The sequence below is a fragment of the Phoenix dactylifera genome, chromosome 8, assembly GCF_009389715.1.
Source record: "Phoenix dactylifera cultivar Barhee BC4 chromosome 8, palm_55x_up_171113_PBpolish2nd_filt_p, whole genome shotgun sequence".
Classification (NCBI taxonomy): domain Eukaryota; kingdom Viridiplantae; phylum Streptophyta; class Magnoliopsida; order Arecales; family Arecaceae; genus Phoenix; species Phoenix dactylifera.
In genome coordinates, this window is record NC_052399.1 from 29,983,099 (window position 1) to 29,998,523 (window position 15,425).

At 34.0% G+C, this 15,425-nt stretch overlaps 1 protein-coding gene across 11 annotated transcripts; it reads right to left on the bottom strand.

Moving 5' to 3' along the window:
• Positions 1–277: 277 nt before the first annotated feature.
• Positions 278–15,425, bottom strand: LOC103704903 (probable signal peptidase complex subunit 2). Of its 11 annotated transcripts, XR_005513148.1 has the most exons (7): positions 15,246–15,424; positions 14,979–15,130; positions 14,788–14,869; positions 7,455–7,597; positions 6,577–6,715; positions 1,164–1,230; positions 289–483 (listed from the first exon to the last, which is right to left on the bottom strand). XR_005513148.1 is itself a non-coding variant. In XM_008788407.3 (6 exons), the coding sequence occupies exons 1-5, from the start codon at positions 15,336–15,338 to the stop codon at positions 6,610–6,612; spliced, it is 564 nt and encodes a 187-aa protein (XP_008786629.1). In that variant the 5' UTR covers positions 15,339–15,423; the 3' UTR covers positions 278–483; positions 6,577–6,609. The 11 variants fall into 11 exon arrangements, 10 of the variants coding, with proteins under 10 accessions (XP_008786629.1, XP_038985422.1, XP_008786626.1 ...); XM_008788407.3 differs by lacking the exon at positions 1,164–1,230 and having other exon boundaries at positions 278–483; positions 6,577–6,703; positions 15,246–15,423; XM_039129494.1 differs by lacking the exon at positions 1,164–1,230 and having other exon boundaries at positions 6,577–6,703; positions 7,551–7,597; positions 15,246–15,425.

The window sequence follows — 15,425 nt, forward strand, 5'->3', positions numbered from 1 at the left end:
TATTGACCATTTCGATTCTGATTTCAATCCATTCTAATTTTGATTCTGATTCCGATCGCGAACCAAATGCATCCTAAATTTAGAATACATCTTTATTTGGGGGAAATAAAATGAATTATGTATTTTGTCATTGTACTTCCATGTTTCTCTCCATTTTTCTTTTCTTTCTTTTGTCATTATTTCCTAAATTGTAGCTCAATGTTATTCTCTTTGTCGTTCAATATCTTCGATTTTGCATATTACATATGATACGACTCCAATGGATATGCAAGGTCAGTAGATTTAAACTAAATCTCACAATAATAGAAAAAATAAAAATATAATAATCATTTAGAGACAAAGTAATATAATCCCACAATCAATAGATATAAAAGTTGTTCAACTACAAATTTCAAATATTTAATTGGTATCGGAGATGCTCTAACGATTCCATCTTGCACCAATAATTTCAAACCATAGTTGAGTACTAAGCATTCTATGGCTCTGAAAAGAAAGATAAAAAAGTATAGCATGAGTTAACAACTCAGTAAAAAATCAGTACTTGAATTTTTATTTTCACTATTTAACAAGCCATGATAATATTTAACAACTAAACTAATAATTCCATGCGATAGTCATTCGAAAAAAATAATTAATACCATTTGACAATATTTTAACAGGTATTGAGTTCAACAAACATACTGAGGGTATAATAAGCAATTTAAGTTATTTTTCAACATTTGACTAGGCACGATCACATTTCCTACCCATGATGGGATAATAAATGACGCCATGCTCTAGCTCATATGAGATAATGCACAGTATCATGTTCTTGCCCATAATAGGAAGAATCATAATATCAGTTATTAAACTATAAATTAATAAGTTATTTATATAATTAATATATATATATATATATTAATTTATATATAATTGATTTATAAAATTATTTATTTAATTTTATATTAATTTATATAATCACAAATTATAAAGATTATATATTTAAATATTGTCCTACTTCTTTAGCATAAAAATTGTTATAAATTGACAATAATAATATCGTTTATCAAAAGATAGTTTAGTAAAAATATTATATAAATATTATTTATTCTTTTTTTTTTCAGAGAATCATTTCCATCCAACTTTCTTTGTTTCACAAGCACATAGGATAATGGATAGAAGACCTATCCATCCTCTCCTCCAATTCATCCTTAGCACCAAACAGAGGGTAGGAGTTGAATCATCAGTAACCTGACAAGTTCAAGAGGAAGAATTATAACTACAATAAATTTAAAGAAAAGAAATTGGCTGCATCTTAAACTCCTAGCTCATGTCCTCTTTGCTTTGAGATTGTGTGGCTGTCGGTCGGTAGGCCGGCCAGAATCATCACAACAGTTTTGCAATTCACAACAGTTTTGAAATTCACATCCCTGCAGTTCTTTTTCCAGATAAATAGTTAAGCTCATGTAGGCTATGAAGGCAACTTGCTGGCAAGCAAGAGAATTTGAAATACACAAAACAAATGCGTAATGATGTTTGCTCAAATGAGAGATTGTAATGACAAGATAGTTCTAGAGGTAGGAACTCAAAGAGTGTCCAAAGGCAACAGATGCTCAAACAAAAAACATCATATTATTTCTTCTCCTGATTAGACAAAAGAAAAGGCAGCTGAGAACTATGCAACAAAAGAAAAGAACAAACTTGTAAGCAAAACAACATTAAAACAAGGTCAAGGCTACCTAGAAATAATTTTGTAAAGTTATGAAGTTCGCACAAAAGGGAGATTGTGCAGGATTGAGTATTCTGGAGTCCACAATTTTGGAAAACGATACCTAACAAGGTTGAAATCAAAAGAAGGTTGGATAACAGAGATAGAAACCAAAAGTATCCTTGCAGTTTGTCCCCAAAAAAAGTTGAAATAAGTGATATCAAGTTGAGCAGGAAGGATTTTGACTGATAAGGATATTCTAGAACTAAATTCATTGACTAATATCAACTAAAAAAATAAGAAGATACTCCACATGAGATTATTAACCTTGCTAAAATTAACTTTGTTGCTAATCCTAAAGTTGTTTCTGCTGTAGCTACTTGATGGCTAGCAAGAGAAGTTGGCAGAGAGCATATTAAATACATGAAGAAGGATCTTCAATTGGCAATTCTCAAAGACAAACAATTTACTGCTGCCCTTTCAAAATTTTCTTAGTTAAGGATGTGTGTGCTACTATACACTTTCATTGCTTTAGGGAGTATCCTACAAGAGATTAGTCATACCTATCCAAGCTTGATACCAAGAAGTACCATTGCTGAAACCGTTCGAAAATATAGTGCTACTTATTCTTGCAATTTATCAAGAAGATTATTTCAAAAATAGTAGGCTAACAGCACACTGCTAGATAATGAAAGGGTTTCAGAAAATAAGGCTTGTTTTGTCATAGATATAGCCTATTGGCCGGGCCCATCAATGAAATAGGCCCAAGAGAAGAAAAAAAAGGTGAAATTAATTCCTGACCCTCCCTATGACTACAGTGTAATAAAAAATCCCTGTTGACCCAAACAGAGCTTTCCGATCCAAGATGAGAGAGAATCTTAATTACCGGTCCTTAACAGAGATTTTTTTTTTAATTCCAAAGATGCCCTTTCGTTGCCGTTAAGGTTCAAAACTTGTGAAAACGGTTGGGAAATGTTCTGCAAACAGGGCTTTTGGTTCCGCTCCCTCTTTTCTGTTTCCTGTAGCTGAAAAAATAGAAATAGAACCTTATCTATTGGCAGAGAGTTGGGGAGAGTTTCTCCATTGATAGTGTGGCCAAAAAGAGTTAGACTGTTATAGGTGAACCAAAGAAGAAACAGAGAAGAAACTCTTTGTTTCCTGTTGCAAAAAATTCAGATTGCTTGGTTTTTTTTCTAGAGAGTCCCTTTTGATACCTTATATGTTGGCAGAGAGTCGGTGAGAGTTTCTCTATTGAGAACGAGGCCAAAGAGAGTTAGATGTTATAGGTGAACCAAAGAAGAAACAGAGAGTTTCTTCTCTGTGAGTTGCTGAAAATTCAGATTGCTGAGAATTTCTTCTCTATGAGTTACCGAAAATTCAGATTGCCCCTTATTTATTTGCAGAGAGTCCCTTTCGATCTTTAGTGGCAATGGTTTGATTGCAGAAGAGTAAAAGAGGTTGAAATTCTATTCAGATTTTCCATAATCCACTGAGATATCCCTCTGTTCTTCTCTGTTTCCCTATTGTGATTAAACAAAAATCCAATTTTAGTTGGATTATCTTCTTGTGTTCATATCCTATTTGGAAAACTTCTTCTGTGTCTTTCATTGCTGATATCCTATACGAAAAATAGTTCATGTGGCAGCATTTCCTTCGCTTCATTGTTGAAATAGCATCAAAATTTCGATCAGTTCATCCCTCTCTCCTTTTTCCATTGTCATGGCTTCAAGGAACAAAAGTAGCCCTGTTTTCATGGCTATTTGTTCTTATGGTAGCGGAGCTCTTATTATTTCCATCTCCGAAGACACAAATCTCGATCAAAGTTACAAGAAAATAGTGAAAAGGTGGAGACATCTATCTGATACCATGGTAGAAGTTAAATATTATATTTCAAACAAGTCTAGATGTTTATTACGCTCCTAGGCAATAAAGATATTCGGAATATGCATCAAATACACGTCAACTTAAATGTGCCGGTGATTGAGATGGTTGTTAGTCATATTCCACGCTTGACCGAGGCAGCTGATGTGGTAATTGATATGAGGTAATGCACAAGATAATTGCATCTGTTTCTATTTTGGTATCCTTAGTTTAAATCTTTATTGTATTGCATATTTCAATTGTTAGTTTGTGCATGTTAAGCACAAATTTACTAGTTAGTATGCTGAATTTTTGTTTAACTTATTGTAGGAAAAGTGGCCCATCCCAAAATGTTGAGTTTAGTTGCAGATCCAGAAATTTTTCAAAGGGTAGCTCAAGTAATTTGGGTCGAGTTGTTGAAGAAACAAGAGCTGCGATCGAAGAGCAACCTAGTCAAAAAAATTCTTTGGATGCTTGGAAACCCTCTATAGAGGGCATTGGTCAAGAGTTCAATGATGTGAAAACTCTTTGCCAATTGTAGAGATTTTGTGTTTATGAAGAACGATCGTCAGCGAGTGACCGTAAAATGTGCATATGAAGAATGTGAATGGCGTATCCATGCTTCCCAACTTGAGAATCAAAAAAGATTCGCAGCTAAAAAAATGAACAATCAGCATACATGTGGCGGAGGGTTGCAAGTCCGGTCGCATCCTAAAGCTTCAAAATGTTGGGTGTCAAATATTGTTAAAGATAAACTTCAAGATATGCCGTTATATAGGCCAACTGATATCGTAAAGGATATTCGTCGAGAATATGGATATGCAACCTTCACAAGACAATCATTCAAATGTTAATTTTATAGTAACTCAGATTCTACTAAGAAAGCTGAAGGATTCGAGCTCAAAGAAAACTAAGAAAGGAGATGTTTGATTAGTTGCTTCTATTCTTAAATGTTTTTGCGAATTTTAGGAGTATTCTTGATTGTATATATGGAACTGGTTTGTTATTACTTCCAATGAAAATAAGTATACTCGCTTCAATGGCATATGACTTCTTTCAGCTTTTGACTTGGCTAATTGGAGCCCAAAAGTAATGTACTCAGTTTAAAAGTCGATATATGAATGGCCTTAGATGGTTTTGTTTTGGTAACTTCAATCGAGTTTGATTTGTATTTGAATTTACAATCACATAATGACTAATACAAAAAGTAGAAAGATTAGGGTCAATAGGTTTCAAATTATTAAAGCATAACAGATAAGCTTGCAAGGATTGTTTAAAAATTCAAAAAATTAGAGAAGACTAATGTTTAAGAACCATATGTAGGAAGATGCTATTATAGTATCATCACTCTTTACTTAAGTTTTACGTATATATAATATATTCATATGAGTTGAGTTTAGTTGCATATATATAATTTAAAAATATATATTACAAATATTTATTGAGTTGAGTTTTTAAAGTTCTACCAATTTTTAATAGTTACAAACTTCTTTATATTGTGATAATTTTTAATAGTTATAATATATTTTTATATTAAAATTACCATAACTTTTTTAAACTGTGGTAATTCTTAATAGTATATTTTTAATAGTCCATAATTAACTAGTAAAAATAGCTATTAAGAATATCACAATGATTTAAGGGCATTTTTTGGTAAAAAAATTACCGCAATTTCCAACATGTGAAAAAGTGGCTTTTCTATATTCCATATATATTTTCTTTTCTATGAAATATGGAAAACTTATTTTTATGGGAAAACTACTTTCCCATCTTTCTCCTTTAAAACTTCCAACCAAATACGTGGCATTTTTTTATTTTTTTATTGACCACACTTTCCCCCTTCGCTCCCTATGAATCAAACAAGTCCATAATGCTAGTCTAAGACCTCGTTTGGTAGAACTTTTGGTGGATCAAAAAGGCTTTCTAACCCTCCAAAAATACTTTTGAATGAAATAGAGGTGTTTGGTAAAAAAATCAAAAAATTATTTTAGCTTTGCTAAAAAGCTAATACTTCTTCTTCAGAGAAGCTCCAAAATAAAGTTTCTTCGGAAAAACACTTTTAACATACGTCAGAAAACTGTTTTGATTTATAATTTTTTTTCTTTTTAGACCAAAATACCCATAATAAAATATTATAATTACAAAAAATATCCCTTCATATTACAGAAATATGCAAGAATCCCAACAAAAAAACAAAAAACCTAAAAATTAGTTCCTAAAAATATTATATTAATAAAATATTAATATATAATGATCATAATTATAATATTTTATACTTTTATTATTGTATTATGCTATAACTATAATACTATATTACATTATATTATAATACATTGATATGTTATGTTATGTAATATTAAATTATGTTATATTATTATGCTATAATATACAATATTATATTACTATATTATAATAATATTATATTACATTACAATAATATTATACGATATTATATATTTATGTATTAATATATATTATATTTTATTATAAACTATTGTATAATACTATGTAATATCCTTTATGGTCATTTTATCATACCAAAAGTACTTTCTTAGTTTGTTTTTTTTTTGTTAAAGCAGGTAATTCATACAATACGTGTACGAATACACCCAATAAAATTAGAAAACAAAATATCGCGGAGCTTCCGAGGCAGCTCCCCATCCTCAGCCCATAAGGTGCTACTGGCATAGCTGGCCACCCAATCCGCAGTACCGTTAGCTTCTCTAAATACTTTCTTAGTTTGTTTACCAAATGCATATTAAAGTTTCACCAAGCAACAAATAGCATTTTATAAAAGCTCTACTTCAAAAAGCTATACTTTCGAAAGCTCTACTGCCAACGACTCTACCAAACGAAGCCTAAATGATTAGATATCAAAAAGGATCACCAAAAAAATCCATAATTTTCATGTGCCAATAAAATGATGATTAGGCTACATCATGTTCTTTTTAAATATAATATTTTTTTCAGATCAGGAATGGATATTTTTATGAAACTGACAGCAGAGAGAGTACTTTTCTGAGACCAACCTCCATCTTTCCATCAAGGCAGGAAATCCACAGTCATTTGTTCTTTCGTTCTCCATTATAATCATCGATCAGTCTCTCAACGTCCTTCCAGAACAAACCTTCCACAAGGACCCCATCTTTGGTGAACCTGACAAGAAAACTAGTGAGTGAAAGCATCAGAGATAACAGTGGCAGAGAAAGTTGCATTAGAAAGCAATAATATGAATCCTTTTGAGGAAGAATGCTTAGCCACTATTAAATGGACACACTCAATTGTTGGGTACATACAACTACTCTTGAAAACTAGGAATCGCAATGGATGTAAGGGCTGAAGTAAGAACAAAACAATCAATGATAGTAGAAACATCTGCAAATCCAAACCAATATAACTAGCCAGAGACTTGTTGGTCATGGTTAAGATATCGATGATGCAGCATATCAATGCAAATTCATAGAATCATTCTAAGTATAATTCAAAGAAAGAGAACATTTAAGTAAGTGGAGGCTAAACAAGTAAGGCAATAGAGGCTTGCCATCCGTAAGATTTTCTTATTAACACTAAAAGGTGAAGAAGACCAACAATGCAGGCAATCCAATAGGAACGACTCGCCAATATTAGTCCTAATTATCACATAATGGAAATCTCATCACTCCTTTTCATGTTTATGAGAAATATACAAAAGCCACTATAAACCTCTTGAAGGATCATTTATTAAACACTTCCTCATGAAAAATGAATTCCAACATGGTTGTTGTTCCTCATTTTCTTGTCGTTCAGATAAATGTTCTACTAATCCTTTTTTTTTCAGCCATGGGCAATGAAAAACATCAGAATTCAATACATTGCAAGAGAAGCAGCAAAACCTTTGCTGAAAAGCAAAACAATAGCAAGAACAAACCATTTTGTCACACTCTTAGTCAGGTGGACTGTTTTATTAGCAGAAATGGACTTCGGGTCTGCGCTAGCAATTGTAAGAGTATACAAGTCAGAGAACCTTGGCAGCTTGGAAGACACAATCAGCCCAGTGCTATTGAAGGATCCCTGTGTGCCACAAAAACATGGCCAGATTTCAGAAATTACCTAAAAAGCAGCAAATAGCCTGGAAATTAAAGGACAAGCTCAAAAATCAATAAATATTATCAGTGACAGAATGTGTTAACAAGCACCCACATACAAGAAAATGGGATTTTGGTTCTGGATCATCTAATACAATAATCATGAATGCACACAAAACCCATAAAGACACTCATAAAAAATAATCCTAGCTCATATTTCCAGGATAACCTGATAATAAATCTTTAATAGAAATTCAAATCAAAAAAGCTTGGTATACTAACAAGCACGCAAGTGCCACAAATATTTTTTATGTGCTCATTAACTGGTGGGAAAACATGTTATACCATAGTATTCAAGGTTGCCTAAGCATGCCTTTTTGGGTAAAAAAGAGTATGGGGGATGCTGGCAGGTCGAAGTACTAACATCAGTCAAGAATAGGTTACATGAGTATAAAGATGGATAAGTCAGATCTGATGACCATGAACAAAGTAGTAGCAAATATAACATGATTTAGGTGTTTTTGAAACTCAATAAACAAATCGAGCTCATATACAGTGCGAGAAACACAAGGCAAATAGTCTTGAAGTTAATTTTGAAAAATCTAATAATAAAAGAGTTTATGATCTCTTTTCATAAAGCAGCAAACATTATTAATTAATGATGTTTGCTCAAATGAAATACACAAAATAAATATGTAATGATGTTTGCTCAAATGAGAGATTGTAATGACAAGATAGCTCGAGAGGGAGGAACTCAAGAGCGTCCAAAGGCAACAGATGCTCAAACAAAAAACATCATACAATTTCTTCTCCTGATTAGACAAAAGAAAAGGCAGCTGAGATCTATGCAACAAAAGAAAAGAACAAACTTGTAAGCAAAACAACATTAAAACAAGCTCAATGCTACCTAGAAATAATTTTGTGAAGTAATGAAGTTTACATAAAAGGGAGATTGTGCAGGATTAAGTATTCTGGAGTCCACAACTTTGGAAAACGATACCTAACAAGGTTGAAATCAAAAGATGGTTGGATAACAGTGATAGAAACCAAAAGTATTCTTGCAGTTTGTCCCCAGAAAAAGTTGAAATAAGTGATATCAAGTTGAGCAGGAAAAATTTTGACTGATAAAAATATTCTAGAACTAAATTCATTGACTAATATCAACTAAAAAATAAGAAGATACTCCACATGAGATTATTAACCTTGCTAAAAGTAACTTTGTTGCTAATCCTGAAGTTGTTTCTGCTGTATTTAATCGATGGCTAGCAAGACTTGGCGGAGAGACTATTAAATACATGAAGAAGGATCTTCGATTGGCAATTCTCAAAGACAAACAATTTACTGCTGCCCTTTCAAAATTTTTCTTAGTTAAGGATGTGCATGCCACTATACACTTTCTTCACTTTAGGGAGTATCCTACAAGAGATTAGTCATACCTTTCCAAGCTTTATACCAAGAGGTACCATTGCTGAAACTGTTCCAAAATACAGTGCTACTTATTCTTGCAATTTACCAAGAAGATTATTTCAAAAATAGTAGGCTAACAGCATGCTGCTCGATACCGAAAATGGTCAACCTCTGTAGAACGCAGAAGGGTTTCAGAAAATAAGGCTTGTTTTGTCATAGATATATAAAACCCTACAAGTCACTAATAGATAATGCAAAATTCTAAACTGAAAAGGTTCAGTCTCAATGCAGTTGGACAAGGTTTTGGATCAAAGAAAACATCGAGACCCCTTAGTTCTTCATTTACCCCAATTAATTTTATCAAATAAAATACAGACCTCTAGCAAGGATGTCTCATAAAGCTATTTTTATCAGCTTTAATTATTGTGAGTTTTCAATAAAAATGCAACCAGTTTTCTAAGAGACATCAAGATAACAAAGAATAAACTGAATAAGAAATCTCGCACAGATAATGTTGCAGTCTTTACAGATGGAACTGAAATATTAATTAAAAATGTTGGAGGTGATCCTACAGCATTGCAAATCTATCTAGACTCAAACTTGGAAGGAAAAATATCAATAGGTTTTTCCAATATGGGAACAACTGATTCCATAATATAAACATCTTTCTATTTACTTTATCTATTATTCAGATCAAAAATCCTTGAAGTTCCTTAAAGACTGATGATGATCAGTACACGTGATTGTAGAAGTCATCTATTGCTTTCTGGCAGATTCCAACTTCTAAGAATCTTCCTTTGTATCACATGGGTTATTATGATATGAGTGCTTCAAACTGCTTAGAGCTATTTGTAAGGCTCTTAAATGAAATTTAGGTCCAGCCTGACCCACACAGCAAATTTGGTTGAGTAAACCAGGTTAGCAGTTTAAGGCATGTTAAAAGAATTGTTAATTATCAAGCTACTCGAGGTCCTAGTGGTTTAAAATTCATTTTCATAAGTTCTAATGGAATAAAAAAAAATATTTATATGTTAATTTTTTCCTTAGAGAAAATTGGGAGAGGAGTTAGAGAATAGTATATAGTATATTACAGGGACACATGTATATATCAAAGATGCGTAGACAGGATGAGGAGAGGAAAGAGAAAGACAGAGAAGAAGAGAAGAGAGATCTGATGAACAAAGGCACACTGGCCAGAATTGCAGGCCTTGCAACCTCTAATCATGATGATTCGATGTTTTCAAAGGCAGTTGTAGTATGCTAGTGGTCATGCAACCACGTAGCATTGGACAAAATACAAATGCCTAGGCAAATAAAAAGTTTCTAAGATATCAAAAGTTAAGCTTGAAAATCCTCTATACATAATGAGAAAGCCAAAGAATCAAGCTTATATTCTGGACTCCAAGGCCTTTCAGTGATCTTTTAGATTTTATTACTTTATTAGGTTCTAGAATTTTATTGCTATATCAGAGTCCGGATACTTCAGTATGCAGAGTCACTATTACAATTCCCTATTTGAACACATGCTGAACACTAGTTAAAAATAAGCAAAGAAATCAAGGTGATGATAAGCAAATTAAAGAAAAAATTTCTATATTTATTTGAGAACTTACTGAAATGTGCAAGATATGTTAGCTAGTAAAACTAGATAATCTGCTAAAAGTTATATGATAAATATCGATTATCCAATAAAAACATACACAACAATTCAAGTTTGTGAAACACGATGCAAGATGCACTGCCAAATAATGTGTGGTCAATGTAAGTTAGGAAGAAACAACTAATCAAGAATTTGTGAAACTTATACTGGTAGATAATTAAGGTGTTTGGGCACCCTTCTAATATGCCAACCTGTCCAAAAGAAAGTCCAAATCCTGCTCAGGCTTGACAAGGTTGAGTTTAGGCCATCTAGGCACAAGTCCAAACCCAACAGTCTATTACCAACAGACTTGTATTGGTTGGCATGAATGAAGCTAAATCCCTATCTTTAGTTTGAATTCAACTAGAAACCAAAGTGCAAGTCAACTAGTTGGCTACATATTGTTGTGCTTTGTTAGCTTGCGCTCTCACAGCATCAAGTAAATAAGAGGTTACCATTATGGAAATTAAATCATAAGGTGTTAGCAGTTTCTTATTCGTAGAAAATATATACATATATTATGACCAGAGGAAAGATAAAGTTTCTCCATCAAATATTTTGGGGACAAGCAAATGGTATCCCTTTCGTCAATCTCCAAACAAGAAGCAACAAAAGAAAAAGAACATGAGCAAATGCTAGACTGGAAAACAATGAAACAATTCGAAGAACATAACTTTTCTTACTTAGATCAGACAAAATATAAATTGAAAATTTCGAGTCTGAAGCTTAAGGAGATGTTCTGCGGCCCTCTGTCAATCTACCCTAGGGCAGTTGGCTGCAATATGGCCGCAGGACAACCACAAAACAGGTGTAAGCTAAAGCATGGGAGAGAACGAACAGAGAAGGGAGAGGCTTTGCAGAGTGCAGTTTCTTGAATTCTTCTCATCAATGTTTTTGCAGAGCCCCAGACTCCAACTCATTCCAACTCTCAGACTCTCAAGTTGCGAGCGCATACAACTATGACTTCCGATCGCACAACACAGGAGGCACAATAACCATGAGTTAATACGTACTTCCCTCACTAAAATGAGCTGCCATAAATTCCTCCATAGCAATTTATTTAGACAGCCATGAAGTTCAAATATGCTTGCAAGTAAATTATGAGCCAACAAGTTTTTTGCAGAATAGTTCGTGTGGTCTGTGATCTATGTATAATTCATGAATTTTTCAAAAGATTACCACATAATGTGACCATGAATTGTTTAGACCATTTACAGTTAAAGTTAACCAATTTTTTCCAAATAAATTCCAGTGAACATATCGCAAGCCTTGTCAGCATCAGGTCATCGTTACAAAAAAGTCCTCGAGTAAGCATGAATGTTGGTCAGCAGAGGGCAGGTAGGGAAGTTATCGCAGCGGTCACAAACTGCACTCACACAAGCATAAGACCAAGGACTGGAAAAGGTCTGAATAAAGGCAGAGAAAGCAGGGACTGAACTAGGGATAAAATGGATTCCACATTTATAGGGTAGTAATTGCAGAGATTGGTAACAGATAAGGAGATTAGTAAGAGAAGAACATGGTTTGAAGTTTCATCTATTTCCTTGAAATAAAAACATAACAGCTTCAGTCACAAATTATCTGAAAATGTGGTTGGTTGCAGAGTTTCAATAAAACTAATTTATATGGCCAAATAAATTTATCTTCTCCTAAGCCTCATATGTAACAGGATATTGCTTCAATAAATCCTAAAATTAAATAATAAGAATAGCAATAGTAATAATAATAAAACAACGACAACAACCATAAAGAAAAAATTATTGAAATGGGTATCCAGTAGTGCTTTCTCTTTCCAACAAATTACCTTACTCTGAACCTATTTGTTCTATTGTAGACAAAGAAGTCACCTAACAACACTGCACTGCAAACATAAAGCATCTTGGAAGTAGCTCCAACCAAAGTAAATAAAAATGTGCCCTACAGATCAACGATTCCTTTACTCACAAATAGAAAAGAAGCTTATAACCAATAATGACAATAGATACTCTCAATCTCATGGAGAAGAACTTAATAGTACTTGAAAACTAGATACTAGCTAAATCATTTATTATGTTTTGAAATATTCTTAGTTAGGATTTAATACACCTCTTAGTGAACATGCCTAACTAGTCACGTAGAAAATTTCATAAAGCATCCCTTTGTAAGATGAAGCATTTCCATTTCTTTTAATTCACCATTACTAGATATTGACACGCATAAACGGCTGCCATCAAAGACAAAGAAATAATTTGCAATGGGATGGACAGGTTCAATAAAAGAGAGAAGAAATCATGTAATGTACATGAGAGAAAGCATGCACAGTTGTGATTAACGAGAGGAAAGAGAATTCGTGAGTTGTGATTTAGATGTTTCAAATTTTTAAGAGAGGAGCTAGAGTTGGTTGAGGTTCTAGTTTCCAAAGAGAGACTAATTTTCAGCATTTTTATCTTAGGAGAGTGGTATTTTTAACTCTCACTAGACACATGTTTTTCCCCTCTCCTTGTTGGCTTCAGACTCTAGAGCACTATGCGTATGGCTAGCCTCCAACATTTTCCATTATATACAGTAAAGGATATAGTATACGAAGTAGAAGATATTTCTTTATCACGGAATGCTATTCAGCATGTTTTACAAGACAATGAATTAAAGAAGACAACGTGAAGAACCATTATCCCAAAAAGAGGAAATTAAGGCAAATGCTCAGAAAGGAAAGGAAACATGATGTCAAATGAGAGACTTAGTTCATCCTTCTAAATTTGGGATATGTTGAGAGCATCAAAATATTTTTGCTGACTTAGGCCCTAGTTTGATGGCGGAAGAATCCTCTATCCATGGGCTTCTACTGATCAATGGGAGATGCCCTCTAGAGAAACAAAGGAAGGGAGGAGGATAGAGGAAACCACAACCCCGAATCACAATTCACAAGTTCCTTTGGGATAGAGGAAATCACACTGGAAGTGGACATCAGGATCCTGAAAAATCAGGAATGAAGATAAGCGAGCTAGCTCACTCCCTCTCTTTTTCCCTAAGTCTCTGGAGAGGGAGCTCCTACCCATCACAAGTTATCCAAGGACAGAAACTTCATTCATCCAATCAGGGCCTTGATGTTCTTAAGATGTTTAAGTCACCAATATCCATTGCTCATAGCAACATCTACTTTTGTTTGCACATAAATAGTGGGAATGAGAGCAGAGTTACTATGGATGCAAGTGCAACAATAAAAGATTTTCATTTAGAAGTGTTCATAAGTTATGTATAAATTGAACCAAATGGATGAGCAGACTTATATGACAGAATATTTCTAACATCAGTTTTAGATTAACCACATGGCTTTCTTTCAAAAGAACACTACTGTAATAAACAATAAAAGGCACTCAATTATCTACAAGATGTCTACAAAATTTCTCAGTTGCACATGCAAGTTTACATTATTAGCAAATTTATAGACACAAATAGCTCAACAGGAAACACAATTCAATTCAAGAATATTATGCAGAATAAGGATTGCATGCACAAACAGAAGCACGAGAAAGGTTTTGGTATGCCAAGTTCAGAGAAAGGTTCTGGTATTCCAAGTTCAGCTCAATAATATCTATTCAATCCAAGTTTTTTAGAGTTTGCCCCATCAATGTCAGCATTTTAATTGCAGTGCTATAGACCATGACAGTCATCCCAACAGTCTCCTAAGGTGATTGGAAACTTGGTCTAGCTTCCATAACTTGTATCAAACTAATTATCGAGCAGAAGTTGCAGAGTTCGGCAGCAAAAGGATCTTGCATGGACATTAAAACTCAATAGCATCGGAATCCAAAATGAGTGATCGATTATATGACATGATGCAATAATTATGTTACTTTCATTAAAACACCCAGAAAAAACGTACATTTTGAAATGAAGATAAAACACAACCAATGACAAAAATTAATTACAGGAAGAATACAAGTACGACTGCACATTAGACCCCTTCATCCAGTTTAGTCCCATCAAACAACATATTAAAAAGAAACAATTTGATATATTAACTATTTTGCAATTATAATTACAGGATGAAATTGTACGCTAAAATCTATCACATACAGTGCAAGAGATCATACATCCAAGGTAACAAATATTATAAATTCATTATACATATCAAGATCGAAGAAACTCACAGGAGGGGGATAAGTGAAAAGGATAGCATTCTTCTCCTTCGTGTAGCTGATGAACTGCAACAGCCCATTGAAAACTACATACTTGCCCGAGTCAAAGACCAAGCAATCCCCGGAACAAAATCCCTAATTATTTCAAATAAAAGAACAGAAATTCCAGATTTTGAAATTAAAAACCATCAAAGAAAGGATATAATCCGATACAGGCGACGAGGAGATCCCTATTCTCCGGGAACTTCTTACGGTAGAACTGGGCGAGGAGGGCGATGGCGATAATGATGAATCCGATTAGCAATCTCAAGTTGCTAAGCCTCACGTTCTCCACGTACCCACGGCTCTTGACGACCTGAAACGAGGGCCAGCACCGCCTCCTCAGAAACCCTAGAGATCGCCGGAGGTGAAGAGAGCTAAGAGAATCCTAGCGATCGAGAAGCGGGGGAGGGAAGAGGGATGGATATTACCTCGGTGACGGATTCGTCGAGGAGGTGTTTGATGGAATGGGGATCCAAGAGGTTCGCCTTCTTAGGGTTCTTCTCAGGGCCGCCGGTTGCCATTTCTTCTTCTTCACCTCTTGTTTAGGGTTGTTCGCGGTCTCCGGGGTTTTCCTCTTCTATGGTTTGGTTTTCTGTGTCCAAGGTAGC